Source organism: Montipora capricornis, chromosome 3, assembly GCF_036669925.1.
Source record: "Montipora capricornis isolate CH-2021 chromosome 3, ASM3666992v2, whole genome shotgun sequence".
NCBI classification, from domain to species: domain Eukaryota; kingdom Metazoa; phylum Cnidaria; class Anthozoa; order Scleractinia; family Acroporidae; genus Montipora; species Montipora capricornis.
This window is the reverse complement of record NC_090885.1, coordinates 63,359,395-63,375,330: the sequence shown is the minus strand read 5'-3', so window position 1 is coordinate 63,375,330 and position 15,936 is coordinate 63,359,395. Positions and strand designations below refer to the sequence as shown.

Here is a 15,936-nt window from a genome sequence, read left to right as displayed (position 1 = left end):
TCCAGCCAGCTGCTCTTACTGTGCAAAGAATGTCACTTCAAAGGTCTGGGCTTCTGATAGGATGCGGAAAAAAGATTATGCAGAAATTTTTGGCCATATTATGCGTAAACATGCTTTGATTATGCGGAAATTACATCAGATTATGCGGAAATTTAAATAATTATTATAAAACTACTAATTAGACCCGCCCAATGTATTTACATGCTTATGGTAAATCCGGACTCGAAATTGCGACCTTTCCCTTTGCACTTAAAATATCTGGAGGAGTCACCAATATACGACCAGCTTTTACCGTTGAAATAAAATGGTTAGCAGTTGGCATTTTGTCACAACTTTTGCGAAAGTAATTTACCTAAGTGATGAAAAATCATTTTGTTTCTCGTCATGAATTTTCTTTCAACTTGGAGATATAGAGCAAAATTATTGTTATGTGGTTGGACTGCGATCTATTTCCTAGATCAATCACCATTTTCAGTGGTTTCTTACACGTTATACATGTATTGCGGGCTTCTATTACAAAACTGGTGTCCAGGCTTATTGCTGAAAAATGCGAGGAAACTGCTCACAAATTTTAATTTTACGAGCGAAATGGCATGTTTTCTTCAATATAGGCATTTCAAAATAGTCAATCTCTTTGCCTTCTTATAATGTTTGTAAGGATGGTGAGCAGCTGCTTTATCACTAATATCAGGCATTATGCTGAAAATATCGTAATTATGTGGAGGATGCGGATTTTAGGGTTATGCGGATCCGCATCGCCGCATCCTATCAGATGCCCTGAAAGGTGTAGTAAAATAATTATCATAATAATAATAATAAATAATAATAATAGCCATACAGGTACATGTACTTAATCAACAAGGATCATAAACTACACCTTCTGTTGCAGCTGCACTTCACTTGTTGGTCACATGGTTTCGTTGTTATCGAGAGCGTGAGATTCAAGGTAGGTTTTTGCATTATGTCTTGTCCCTAAAATCGGATACAGGTGTACATGAATCAAAACACAACGGAACCGTTATTGATGACACAAGCAAAACGTGAAGCTGCTTATCCCACAAACGTGTACGTAGGAAACCATACAATTACTTGTACATGTACTCAGAGCGTTGTCAATTATATATAGTGACAAAAGCCACGATTAAAAAGCCAGAAGTGTTGTAAACACACAGCCAGTATAAAGTACTCTGGTGATTTCTGCAACCCTTGAAACACATGTACATAAAGTACAAGTATGCCATCTCATATGGCCAATTTATCTCACTGCTCTGAGAATTTTTTTTACAATGTACAAATACATGTACATGTACAGTTTACCACTGAACCAGTCTGAGATAATCGAAGCAAAACTAATGGACTACTGGTAAGCCACACTGGTCTGAGGTAAAATTTTTACCAGACTTACCGTATTTACCCGTGTGTAAGTCGACCCTTTATGGCCTCAAAAGAAGCTCCCAAAATCGCCCTTAACTTATAAAATACATGGGTCAAAGATTTGGAGCCAAGTTCCAGCTAAATAATATTATTTATTCAAAATTAACATAATGATGTTGTCTTGGGCATAACAAATGCAGTGGACAAAAGACTTTAAAATGAATGTAAGCAATTCCAGTTGAAGGATTTCTCCAACTCCAAATGTTGAAGATACTCACTAGCACAAATATGAAATAGACACTGGAAATTTTTGTTTACCAAAGGTGGAAAGCTCAAAAAGGCATTTATGTTTCTTTAAGTAACGCAACTGCTTAGTAACCTGGCGCAATACCTCATGTTTACGTGCAAGCATCGTCACTTGCGTTGCCTGAAAATGCTGGTTGGTAATGATTGTCTTTTACATGTATTCTTTGTACAATTAAACCTGGCTGATTTAATTTAAATGCTTTTGCAAACTTCATAGTGTTTGGTTTATGAGTTTTTTGTTTTCTATGTCATGTGAGATATTATACATGTACATGTACATGTATATACACTGTAAAGTCAAGGACCAATTGCACCTTGCACATTTTACATTGTTTTTGAAGTCATTTTCAAAGATTGACTCCTGCTTCTGTGATGTTGCACTTATCCTCTAAAGCCCTTTATCCCTGAACAACGAAACAGGTTAGTTTGAGGTTTACATGTTCGATTTTCTGAAAACTTTTTCGAAACTCAAGGACAAAATGTCTGCATATACACTGTACTACAACTGCTGAAACACAAAACTATATGTAAGCGCTCGAGGCCCTGATTTTTTTGTGTATCCACAGTTCCAGAAATCAAAGAATACTAGTAGATTACATGTAGTACTGTACCCCATGAACGTTTAGCAAAGAAATTAAGAAATTGCTTTTTTTGCCATCCAAAATGGGGGGTCGACTTATACATGGGAACGACTTATACACGGGTAAATACGGTATGTCAACTAATAAACGAATTAATAACTACAGTGTCTTTCTAAAATGGGATGTCAACAAGCCTTCCTACATGTACTACAACCTTGGGCAGATTAAAATGGAACAGAAGTGCCCCCTAAATCAAGGATGAGGGAATGTGAAGGCCAAACTGCGCCACTCTTCTATCACTGATTTTGGGGGGAGGGGTCATGTCAATTTTCCATTTGTACCATCTGAGATTGTAGTCTCAGTAATGGCATGTCTTATTAAGTTCCAAAGTGATCAAAGCTTCAGTTCCTGTTGTTAAAAAAACTAAATGGGGATAAAGGCCTAGGCGCTCAGGGGCTTTTGTAATAGTCAGCACTCCCTTGTTGTCAAGTATTTTGCATGTGCGATCGATCATTCACATTTCAATCCTGTTCCTAGGCATTCTTGCTATTAGTTTTAACACTGTTCTTCGTTGTTAAAAAAAAAGCATTTTTGTATTTAAATTTGATTCTTACTTCCTTGAATTACATTAATTTCTCAGACCAGAGACTCAATGACATGTGTCATATGATGAGAACGCACTGGAGCCTGGGACTGCCAATGACTTGAAGAGGGAAGGACTGATACCTGTATTTAAAGTGTGTAATAGCCACAACCATCACGTCATAAAAACCAAATATCCCTTTAAAGACATTTTGAACAGAATTATGCAGTGGAACAAGCTTGCATGTACAATAGTACTTCATTGAGTTAATTAACCTCCCACTTGACACACACCTTTGAACTTGATTGCAATGAAGGCTCCATCAATGCACGACGTTCAACATCTTCCAGGTGTCTTCTACAATCTGGGCACACCCACAACGGAGTCTGAATAGAAATGCGAAGATTGTCATTTGTGACAATATCACATGTGAAGAATGTAATCAAAAATTACTGTAAATTGGCATTTCATTCCAGATAGATCATCAGCCACACAGTTGCTAAACCAGAAACTACAGCTAGGAAAATCTGAAAAACTTTTAAGCACCTGACAACTTGTTGTTCATGATGAGCTACAGGTTTGGCATTAAAAAATCATTAAAATTCATTAAAACTCATTAAAAAATGAGTTAAAACATAAAAAGAACATTACTGCATGTAACACTGTACATGTACTTTAATGGTTAACAAGTGTGTGCAGTCTGGTACAGACTGGTACTGCACAGTGAAAAGACATTATTCAGCCTGCTAGTTGCACTTTATTAACCTATATATTAATGCCCAAGTCGCCAGTGGAGGGTAGGTGCCCAAGAAGCCCGGGGGCTGCAACCGCAGTCACATCCCCAAGGCGCTAGAACACCCAACTGGCCTACCCAACCCGCAACCAAGCCATGAGCCCCCCGCGCCAGGCCCCCCTCTGGCACCCGGTACACTTGAGCCAGATAGTTCAGTGGAAAGAAAATAAAAAAATAAAATAATAAATAAATAAATGAAATATAAAAAAGAATAAAAAGGGGGGGGGGGATAGAAAGGGAACGCTGAGAAACACTAAACTACTAATTCGACTCACAACGCCACGCCAACAGAGCAACAAACACGCTGCAAACACATGGGACAACAACGCATGCACTAACCAGGAATACTGTTGGACAATGTCAGCCCCAGGGCTCCCACAACCTTAAGACTGCTGCAAACATTACAGAACGCATCAAATGCTAACAAACGCCTGCAAAAACGCTACTGACCAGATTAGCTCCCGGTCGTAAACTATGTAACTACAGTGTATATCAAACGCTACAGAACGCACCAAAACGCTCAACAAACGCTAACAGACGGCCAAGACACTAACAACCGCCTGCAAAACACTACTGACCAGACTAGCTCCTAGTTGTTAACTATGTTAAATTTCATTTAACTATATATTATTATACAGTGTACATGTACAATCACACACAATTAACATGATAAATGAGAAATGGTACAAAACAAAGTGAAACTACACAGGATTTGGGCAAAACACAGCCCAATAATGCAAATGTACATGTACTTCATTTCAACAGACCTGTGAGACTAATGAACCATTGCTATTGGTTGGTTGGGTTGACTTCACGGGTTCACCTAAATTAAGTTGAGAAAATTAATACAAACAAAAATTATTAATTACTGCTTATTATTAAAGCTTACTGTATTATTACTTGTCACATTCGTTAGAAAACAAATCCTTCTTTCATGCCATCAGCAAATGCCGATTTCTCTGAAGTGCTACTATGATAAAAAAATAACTTCTTTTTTTTCTTCAGATTTTGAAAGTATGATTTAAGGAGAACTGAAGGCCAAAATCAGCAATTTTTCCTACATGGTTTTTGGAAAGCCTAACTACAAGTAAAGTTAGGTTTGTGGGGTAACTTCTCATTTCTGTCTTTTGCGCTTGAGTTTTGGGCTTTTCCCACTTTTTCGGTCTTTTCAGTGCCAGATCAAAAACTAAATCAGCAGCCTGCTGTGACGTATGATATGGGGAACAGAGATTTAGTTATCAAGCGAAACAAGTGCTGCTGTGGATGTTTTCTTCACTGTTTTGCTGTTTCTTCGAGGACTCAATATTCACAACAACATCGGTTCAAACACTGCTTCTATAAGGGGTGTTCTTGCATGTCTTCCCATATCATACAAAAATGACTGCTGACTCTTCCATTCTGAGCCGAAATGTTTATGGCCCAAAATGATCGGAATAAAAACATTTTCTTGGGTGAAAAAACGACGGATATGGTCTAAAGGAGACCTCACACTAATTTGTTGCAAATGAACTTTAGTATGCGGCAGATATTTCATTTTTACATGCTTGCCAAAGTTTTCAAATTTGGCGCTTTTTCCGGCCACCGCCAAGCACTTGGAAGAATGGGCCCTAGTTGTACTGTGACGTCATCGAAGGACATCAACATTCATGTGAAGCAGAGAAAGCAAAGAATCATAGGCCACCGCAATCAGCGATTTGAGAAGAAACGTTTGGTTTTGCCTGACTGCAGTGTGGCGTACGGCTGTAACAATAACTTTAGCAGACTCCCAAAAATGGCTTGCATTAAATTCTTTTTTTTGAGACAATCATAAGGAATGCTGCAGAAGACGGAAGAAATGGATTGACTTTGTACTTTGCAGACGAGCCCATTGGAAACCAACGAAGGATTCTAAGACCTGTTCCCAACATTTTAGAAGAAAGGATTTCTCTCGGACGTTCACTGCTCTTCCTGAGTAAGAAAAGCTTTCTTCACCAAGGTTGATGGCGGACTAACTTGGGCCGTGTGTCTTCCCAACAATTCAGTAGACAGTAGACAGTACTCCTGGAAACGGAAACTCACCAAGACTCCGCTTGAACTGCACCGTCTAGTCTGGCAAGAAGTTCTTGCTCAAACTCTTTATTTTCCCCGCTTTCTGCTTCATGTTTCTTTAGCCATTCATCAGCATAATTATGCCATTATGTCCTCTGAGCTTTCACAACGTGAAGCATACATGTACAAGGTGCAATCGCCTTCATCATCTTTGCCTTCCACTTCAATGTCAAAATCATCCTCAAAACTTGCCACTGAGTCTTCTGATTCATTAATACTCTCTGAATCTGGGTTGCTAGATTCTATATCTTGTGTTTGTTTGAATTTGAGTGCTTTTAAGTACACTACGCCATTAAAATAACGTAAAGAAACCTGTCCGAAAATAGCTTTACTGTCATAATTATACTTTGTAAGACATGTCAAAGCGACTCCTTAGATGACGTCACAGGAAGGCTCATTCCACCGCCCACAAATGCTTGATCGTGGGGCAGAGGTTGTTCAACTTTAAACAACTGTAGAAGCGGGAGGATTTTATCAATCACAGAAATTTTTTTCGCCAAAAGTGTCGTGGCAATTAAAAGTTTTTGTTTTGCGAAACAAAATTGGGGTTAGTTGCACTTTAAGTACAGATTGGTTTATGACACTGAGGTTCAATAGGAAATTTGCATACCTGTTCACAAACTGAGACTCTAAATAGATGTGGGGGAGATATAACCGTACAGTGATCTGGATAAGGCTGATCAGGTCACATCTCCCACCATCTGATCAATCCGCTGTGAATAAGGCTCTAACAGAGTTGAAAGCTTAAATACATTGTATTTACTTTCTGTACAGTCTGGTGTTGAAAACTCAAAGTTACTAAATTTAATTTGTCTGATACTGCAGTTTTATACCAACAGCTTACAGAGTGCTCTGGTAACATTTTACCAACCTTGCTTGCTTTTCTCATATCGGTCTTTATCGCACAGAAGACATCTCTCGCCATCAATGCATGGTGTTCCTGGTTTTGGTGTGTTATCCACTCTAGATGTCTTGTTAAGCAGTTCCTAACACAGAGGTAAAAATAAATTTAAGAGAGAAAAAGGTTTAGGCAGGGCTCAAAGTTAACATTAAATTTTTCCTGGTGAGATTTTTTCCTACAGTACTAGCAAACTACTAGAAAATTCTTGACGAATTTGCTTTCCCTAGATACACTGTAGACAGTTTACTATAGAATAACTTCGCAGCCAAACGGCTGAATTGCGTTAATTTACAATTGTAAAAAATTCAAAAAAGAATAATAATGTAAAGGGAACAGTTCCAAAATATAATTACAAGCATCATAATTATATAAATTCACATAATTATGTAAACTCTATAAATTACCTAAAATATATTATTTCACATAACAATAATAATAATAATAATAATAATAATAATATTATTATTATTATTATTATTATTATTATTATTATTACTATTACTACTAAAAATATTAATGGTCAACTGTGTAAAGATCTTCTTACTTCGAATCTGAAAGCGTGCACATCTGAGGGATAAAGGACCTCTTAAAGGGCTCCGTACAAAAAAGAGGCAGCTCATACTTCTGAGTGAGTCTAAGATTGTACTTCTAAAGTTGAATGTGTTTGAGGTACATGTAGAAACTTGAGCAAATGGACATCAGATGCTAGAGAGTCAAAGAGCTTGTGACAAAGCATGGATCTTCTGTTATACAATGTGTCTAGCTTATGGTGTGCAAGGGTTGTCTCATAACTACAACCTGGTGAGATAAGACTGATTGCACGCTTCTGGACCATTTCCAGATCATTACTGAGGTACGTCGGCAACGCGTGGTGAGACACAGGTGAGCTATATTCCAGGACTGGTCTGACAAATTGATTACATTTTGCAGTTAGCAACCGTTAATTTCAAGGCCTGGGAGAATTACCAAACAATTCTGGATGGACATCTTTTACTTTACAGGGATGTCATGAGACAACCTGTCTCACTGACATGCACGGGATGTTTTTTTAATCCAAGCCGGTAATTAAAAAAGCCATTGACATTAGAATATTCAGACAATGTTTCCACAATATAAATGCACATGAAACAATGGAAGTAAACTTTTATTTAGCCTGTGTTAACCCCTTGTCTCCTTGGAGTGAGACTTGCAGCTTTTACTGTCTAAGGCCAGAAGATTTTACATACATGTATATTCTAACAGGCCAAAAAAAAAAGCTGAATCAAAGTTACGAGCTTTATTGGCTGAATCTTTTTGAATAGTTACACCAACCTGAGGAAGTGTCACATCTGGCTCAGTTTCAGCTTTAACCATGTTCTCCTCCTAACAATACACCATGAGGACTAAATCAGTGCAAATTCAAATTACATGTATCATGCACTCGCAAACAAGTGAGGAAAGAACAGAGTATTTGCTGTAAGTTAAATGACCATTTAAAATCAATTTTTTTTAAATGAACATTATTGTTTACAATTTGGGCATTTCACAATAATATTAATTAGCTAGACTACAGTTGTTACAATACGACTTTCCCTAGAGAACTATTTTTCTTTTCATAATAGTTTACACCTACCCACAAATTGTAAATAAACAATGCACTCAAAATGTAAAATACCATAAGCCTCAATTGATTGACTGGTAAGAACTGGTAAAACCTACACGGATTTAAGCTTAAGTTCGTAACACATTTTGTTCTCTCACAAAGAAAGTTTGAGTTACTGAAAAATGCTACAATTTCATAAAGATTTATAAACCTGAAAGAATTGCGTTCAACTAACACCGGCGATGCAAAAACCCTTGTTTTTCTTCGACCCTAATGTTGATTTCATGGGAGAAAAAGAGGAATTGGCTTGAAAACTACAAACAAGCTATGTTTTAGCGTGTATAGCAAAAAAATCTTACCAAACGAGAGAAACACGCATTTTAAACAAAGAGAGAATAGTCTGGACGAGCCAAAGATAAACTAGCGGCGTAAATGACATTTACACCTTCTGACATTTAGCCATACAAACTTGGAAAGCCGAACTTGTTGTGTCCATTGAAGCGAAAAAAAAAGAAGGTGGAAGCGAAATTTGAACCATGCAACTTCTCAATAACAAAGTGATGGAACAAATGGTGATGGAACAAATAAAATATCGATCTTTCAAGAATAGCCAATGTCTATCTAAGGGCCAATTATTCCATTCCCATTAAAACGCGAAGAATTGATCACGAAAGACATGGACACAGCTGTATAGTACAAGCAAAACATTGAAAACAGGAAAGAGCCAGCTGAACAGTGCATCTGATTATGCTTGTTGTGGAATGTAAGTTGAGGCTGGGCTGCTTGTGTTACAATCTGGTGCTACATACCTCATGATTCTCGACCGATTTCGGAGCCTGCGGAGTCGTCTCAGAAATCGAACTCTGCTTCGAACGCTTCTTCTTCCGTTTGTTGGTTTTCTCGTCACAACTCATAGCGACGAATGGCTTGGCTACAGACGTTATCACGTTCAAAGGTGTTTTTCAGATATTTGATTCAATCAAAAAGCAAGGTTTCGTCTTCTATGACAGATGACAAAACAAAACAGGAGTACATCAATTTGTCACTATTCCTCACAGTGAAGACACATATCAAAATGGCGCCTTAAAATTCCCAGCATGCCAAACGATCGCGTAGGCAGAGTATTATGGGCATTCAAAGAGGAGCTTCCGGGAACGGGAGCGGGAGGGAACTGGGGCCCATTTCTCGAAATCAAGTTTCGGGCGATTTTTCCCTTTGTATCTCAAGAACGGAGAGGATTTAAGTCATCGAACTTCACAGTCATGTTTCTTTTAGTTGGCTTGAAACCAAAATGTTAAAAGATCGGCTTTCCAAAACAAGCGGTTGGCAGTTTCGGGCCCGAAAAGTTTTCGGGACTTTCAAGAAACGGGTCCCTGGTTGGGAAAGGACTGATTGTCTCGATTAATCAAAACTTTTACTAATCGAAAATGCATTTTACATTTCTTTGGTGATATAGACAAATGGATCCGTGGAATCTGAAGACTTGGATACCCTTTAGTTCATGTCTGTCTTTAGGTATACGGAGAGTGATGGTTTAAAATGGTATGTTTGGCGTTTTGAAGCAACAAGGATAATAAAGATCGTGTTCAAAATCTCATTTAAGCAGATGTTTGACAATTTTAATTTGAGTCTCCGTAAAAACGAAGAATTTCTAACTTCTATTCTATGTATGCCTATTCCGGAATAAGATAAATCGAACGCGCCCTAAAAGTCATACCTGCTTTACATGGTGGGCTGCCTCGTGTAAAAAAAAAAAAAAAACAAGCAAATAGTACCACATGAGGAGAAACGGTCGCCGCCAGCCCGCAATGTTCTAAGAAAAGTAGCCTGCATAGCTGGCGGTATTATCTTTATCAATAGGCCTTATTCACGATAGCCGCCATGTTGGTTTTCAAATTGTCATGCAAATTAGCCATGTGTTATGCTGGGGGGCAAACATTGGGAAAAAGGCAAATTACGGAAAATCGGCTAGTCGAGACATTGACATAACACTATACCTTTTATAATAATTTTGTATCTTTGATTGCCTTTGACATTTTGACTTTCTACTTCGTTCTCTCTTCATTTTTCACTAAAAAAACATCGAAGTAACTTGTGTAATCATTCTATTTTACTACTTAGGTGAGAAACATTCAATGAACGTGAAAAAAATCATCAGTGTGGCTAGGATGTTCGTTATAACCTCTCGAACCTGTGTTGTTTGCCCCCTCAGAAGTGTGTAGCTAATTTGCATGATATAGCAAATCCAGCATGGCGGCCATCGTGAATAAGGTCTGTTACGTAAAGTCCCTGAGTGCATGTTGGCCCGCTGGAGGTTAACCCACAACCGGTCGGCGGTCAATTCAAATCGCTCCTGAAGAAATTATCAATACTCATAACCGAGGATAAAGTGCTGCCTTTGTAATTTCATCTGCAAATGGTTAGACTAGTAAATTGTTCTCGGATAAGGATTATAAACCGTAGGTCCCGTCTCACAAATATCTTCTGTGCTCATAAGTTCCCTGTGGGGCGTTAAAGAACCCACTCACCCTTAGAGAAGAGTAGGTGATGGAGTCCCCGGTGTTGTCGCCGTCCTGTTCGAATCTCTCCAGCAGAATCGAAGTGGCCCGTCGTGGCATTGATGTCTCTAAAATGGCTTATGGTGTTCATATGAAGCCACCAAGGCCGCAGAAAGAGCCGTAAGTCAAAAGGACTTTGCTGAGTGCTGGAAGAGGTCATGTAGATGTAGATGAACAAAAATAAAGCTAAAATAAAGACAAAAAGATTGATCGCTTCAATGTTCCAATGCCAGACCGGATTTTCTCACAAAAGTCTCAACTTGAACATTCCGGAATAACATCCCGGTCAATATAAACTCCTAGCGATCTCGGAAAAGGATAATTTAATTGAGTTATGAGTGCATCGATCATCAGTTGCAAATGGCGGAGAATTGTCAAATGTGCTGAATACTTGTCTGAAGTCTATCGGTGACTGTCAATTTCGACCCCAGCTCAGTAGTAGCAGCCGGCATCTGTTTGGCGACACCGTATTCTCATGTCTGTCTACTCTCCGAAAACAATGGTAGCCGCTAGGGCTAGCATTGAAGAAAAAATTACCCACCAAGCTACATCACCAAGGCCATACAGACCATGCATTTTTTGTTGAGCTGTGAGAGAAGGAGGAATCGTTAGTGTCCATCCCACCCTAGGCCCCCTCTCTCTCGCCCCTCCCCACCCCACCCCCCATAGATTTTCTTTCACAAAGCATAGCCATGGTGAACTTACTATATGGAGAAGAAGAATACTGTACTGCTTTATGTTACTTGTCATTCAAGTTTTGTCCTCACTCCTTGGATTTTCATTGACTTAGTGAACGGGTCCAATCACCCTCTCGTCTATGGTTAATCATTAGTAAGTCTTGCAGAGGGCCAGTCATCATGTCGTGTCCACACTTCATCGGGCCCAGCTATGTATCAGTCTTTAATTGAATCTCGCAACGCTTTGAAGTTCGAGGACTTAAAATTAAACACGGTCTTTGCGAGCTTTATGTTGACGCATTTTCGACTAATTAGTATACACCGGTCCAGTGAATATCAAAGAGACGTCGAAAGAAAATTAATGACAAAGACCTAACTGAACCATTAGCGAGCTATTTCAATCTATCGAGCATATCCGGCCAAAGCATGACTACCTTTAGCTATGGCCTTTCCGTTCTAGAGGATAGCACGGAATGCCGAAAAAAGTCTGAAAGTGGATTGATATTAGAGCGCCTGCTCGCAGGCTGTAATTTTTATTTCGGTCGCCATATTGGACGGGAGTAAGTCGGAAGATCTGGGACGAGTGGGATGAGTGGGATACACTCGTCCCAGATTTTCCGATTTTCACTCGTCCAATATGGCGACCGAAATACAAATTTACTGCCTGCAAGCAGGCTAGATTGATATTGAAAACTGAACTCAAATTTTTGCCATCCAGTAATCCTTCTGATTTTCCGAACTCTGCAAAACAACGACTTAAAACACATCCCTTATTCTCAATTTCTTAGACTTCGACGTCTATGTAGTGATGACTCCGATTTTTCCAGCAAATCAGAGGAGATGTGCCAGTTCTTCGAAAAACGTGGCTATCCTGTCTCTGTGGTCAAAGCAGGCCATCATCGCGCCCAACAATTTGATCGACAGTCATCACTACAAACGTCACAAAAAGATAAGAATGACAGAATTCCATTCACCCTCACTTTCCATCCTCATAATCACGCAGTCAAAAGCATCATTCTTAGTAATTTTAAATTACTCCAAAATGATCCCGAGACTGGTAGAATCTTTTCGCAACCTCCACTTATTTCATTCAAACGCGACAAAAACGTAGGCAACTTTTTAGTTAGAAGCGCGCTCAAAACTAACGAGCAACCCGGCACTTTCAAATGCGCGCGCTCACGATGCAAAACTTGTCTTTTCATTGTTAACACTAGCAAGATATCGGGACCTAAGCGATCTGTTACGATCACCGATCGTTTCACATGTACCTCCGCAAATGTCATTTATTGCATAACCTGTACGTTATGTAATAAATTATACATTGGTGAGACAGGTAGACGACTAGGTGACCGATTCCGCGAACACCTTCGCGATGTTGAGAAGAATGACAAGGATGCATCCAAGCCAGTCGCTCGCCATTTTAATCTGCCAAACCACTCCAAAAAACACATGGCTATCTGCGGCCTTTCCCTATATCTAGGTACGACGGAAAGCCGCAAGAATCTGGAACAAAAATTCATCTTTCAAATCGGCACCCTTAATCCTCACGGTATTAACGAACGCTTTTCATTTAACTAATATATTCCTATTTTTCACGTTGCCATGTTACCACCAATAGCGTAGCTCCTACTCTACTATAAAAACTACACGTAACCCATAATCCCTCGATTCGCTCTGCCGAAGTGCTAACGCTCGAAACGTCAGCTTTTAGACTTAAAACACAGGCACACAACCCTCCAAGGATGCGAGAGCGCGTGACGTCACGTTATTTTAAGACAGTTGTAACGGCCGATCCAACTGATCGAGGAAAATGTTCCATAAAAACTTCAAATCTCGATGTTTCTTTACGAATATTCATTTTATGGACAGCCAGATAAATAAAGTTCACTCACCTATTATTTTCTGCGTTGTCCTGAGTGATTTGATGGGTTTCGCTTCGATTTCCTCTTCAGGTCCCACGCGTCGTCACATACAATATAAATAGACAAGGCGTGCAACTACAAGGAACAACAAGGAGATAGACACTGGATAGACTTCAAAGGACCTTATATTCATAGGTTATGAATTGCTCCCTCAGGAAGTATATCGGGGTACTGCGTCCTCATGCGCCACCTTGTTATGGCCTTTCTTCATGAATGTCCTACATGTATGTTCGCTTGCGGCAGCACTTTAGAGTAGTGTAAATGAGGCTAGATTATGTACAAAGAGAGCCTCTGAACTCTTACGCCAGATAGTTTACTATGTAAGCTGGAAAGCATTCGTAGAAAACTACACAAGCGAATCGAATTCACCGATAGGAGGTATATACGGATTGTATTTAAACAAATGCGTTCTTTGGTTACTGAGAGTAAGTTCGCTTTATTAACAAATAAATCTGCTCTTTTACGACACTATCAACGTACCGGGCCATCTTATACTTTACGTCATTGGAGATCGATGATGGAACCAAGTAACCGGTTCATTCCATGTTTAAAATCTGAAGGCAATCTCATCTCTTAATCCCTTAGCTTAAAAAGTTACAGCCAAAAAACACATTTAAGTTTTTTCAAACCAGATTAGCATAGTATGTCTGATTGTCAACCAGGGACCGGTTGCTCGAAGCCTGGTTAACGCCAACGGTTGCTTGTATACCTATAGGTATCCATAGTATTCAAGCACTAACCACGCCTCGAGCAACCCGGGCCTGGTTGCAATGTGAACCTTAAACGTTCGCAATCCTTAACTCGTTCAACTAGCACTAGGGAAGCTGAACTGAACGCTTCCGAAATCGTTAAAAGAAACTTACATGTTTCATGTTCTAATCACGGTTTCAACTACAACCCTATGGGAGCAGTTTTTAAAACAGATAAGTGCTGGAATGTGCTGCTGTAAGTGCAGTTGGCTCGGATTATATGCCCCCCTGAAAGAAAAGGGTAAAGGCACCCTCCACTTAGTATTGATGAATAACAATATGAAGTCAAATAATTAACTGAAATACTGGAGCAGCCCCTTTGAAGTGGGTGTGTTTTAATTGAACTTTCATCGTCGACCTCCAAAGTGGAAATCTGAGAGCGCACACATCCTCATTCTAAACTATAAACAAATGCAACACAGAAAATTATTCAAATTGCAAGGTCTAAAGTAGAACATCGAACAAACGCCAAATAGAGGAATTCCACTTTATTTGAACACCCGAAGTTTAATTGTGCATTTATTTTTGTTACAACGGTGAGCTAGAATTTAAATGACAGAAAAAAAATTTGCGTGACGTGGAAGTACTTCTGCTTCAAGCAGCTGAAACCCTTTCGAAGTCCGCCTCACTCTTTGGTATTTTTGGCGAAGCTCAGAAGTTATATACCTCCCTTGTGGCGCACTCAAGAAACCACGCGTGTTCTTTTAGACTCGCCACCTGCCGAACATCACCTAGTCTAATATAAATGACCTTTGAAGGGGGTATTATGTCCTGGTTTACAATATATCACAGCAAACATTGAACCGATATTATAGGCTTCATCAATGACAGAGCAAAATTCCTAGTGTTTCTTAAAAGTCACCGGCGCCTTGTCGATAGTTTCAAATATAGTTTTAAAAAATGTCATTTTACAACGGTTATCAATCACACGAGCCTCTCAACGACATTTTTTCATATTAGCCAGTATCAAAAATACCATAATATTCTTTGTTTGTTGCTGCAAAATTTGCATAAGCATTGTTTTTATTTTCTCTTGGGATTTACAATGGTCCCAAGAGAAACCGAAAACAATGCTTATGCAAAATTTTGGAAGGACAAACACAGAATACTGGTATATTTGATACTGGCTAATTTCAAGGTAAAATTTAGGTGGACGCCAATCAAATGTTCCATGACAATAGTCCTGTTCTCGTGGCCTGTTCTCTAGTCCTGTTCTCTTGTTAAATTCGTCGTGGAAACATTTGATTGACGTCCACTTAAATTTTAGTTTCGAAATATGAAAAAATGTTGTTGAAGCTAGGGCGCGTGTGGCCACAGGCGACCCAGACTCGGAGGGTAGAAAATTATAAGGATTTGTATGGGAATCTCGATAACAAACTGAAAAAGATATTTACACGCAAAAGTTCTCAACAAAAAAGCCGTACTTTATTGTCATGGTGACTTTCTCGCTTTGTGTGTGGTTATTTGCCTGACTGAATGCGATTTAAGCGACTTCTCAAATTACCGCTTTGTCACTTGTAGGCTTTTACTTCGTGTAGAAGACACACATGACGTAAAAGAATAGAAAAAAACAATCGTGAAACAATCCCTAAAGACCCCTAAAGCTTTTGTTACGTCATGTGTGTCTTCTACACGAAATAAAAGCCCACTCGTACCTAAATAGACCAATTGGGCTAACTCAATGTTGTACCCAATTCAAATCTCTCGGGGTTAAGATTCTTTGTGAGTTGAATCTGCATGACAATGAAGCATTCACATTTAAATGATATGGAAATCTTGGAACAAAACGTTTTATTCCCAGAGGATTTGAATTGGGTACAAC

The 15,936-nt window shown here is 39.1% G+C and overlaps 1 protein-coding gene across 1 annotated transcript in view; it reads right to left on the bottom strand.

Moving 5' to 3' along the window:
* LOC138043674 (protein FAM193A-like) overlaps positions 1–9,336 on the bottom strand; it is a 34,129-nt gene extending 24,793 nt beyond the window's left edge. Inside the window, exons 1-6 of the mRNA XM_068890052.1 lie at positions 9,018–9,336; positions 7,938–7,988; positions 6,597–6,711; positions 4,405–4,460; positions 3,138–3,230; positions 878–972 (exon numbers count right to left, since the gene is read on the bottom strand). Of these exons, the coding sequence (XP_068746153.1) occupies positions 878–972; positions 3,138–3,230; positions 4,405–4,460; positions 6,597–6,711; positions 7,938–7,988; positions 9,018–9,122 (515 nt within the window). The 5' untranslated portion in view covers positions 9,123–9,336. The remainder of the gene's footprint in view (positions 1–877; positions 973–3,137; positions 3,231–4,404; positions 4,461–6,596; positions 6,712–7,937; positions 7,989–9,017) is intronic.
* Between the last annotated feature and the right edge of the window lie 6,600 nt (positions 9,337–15,936).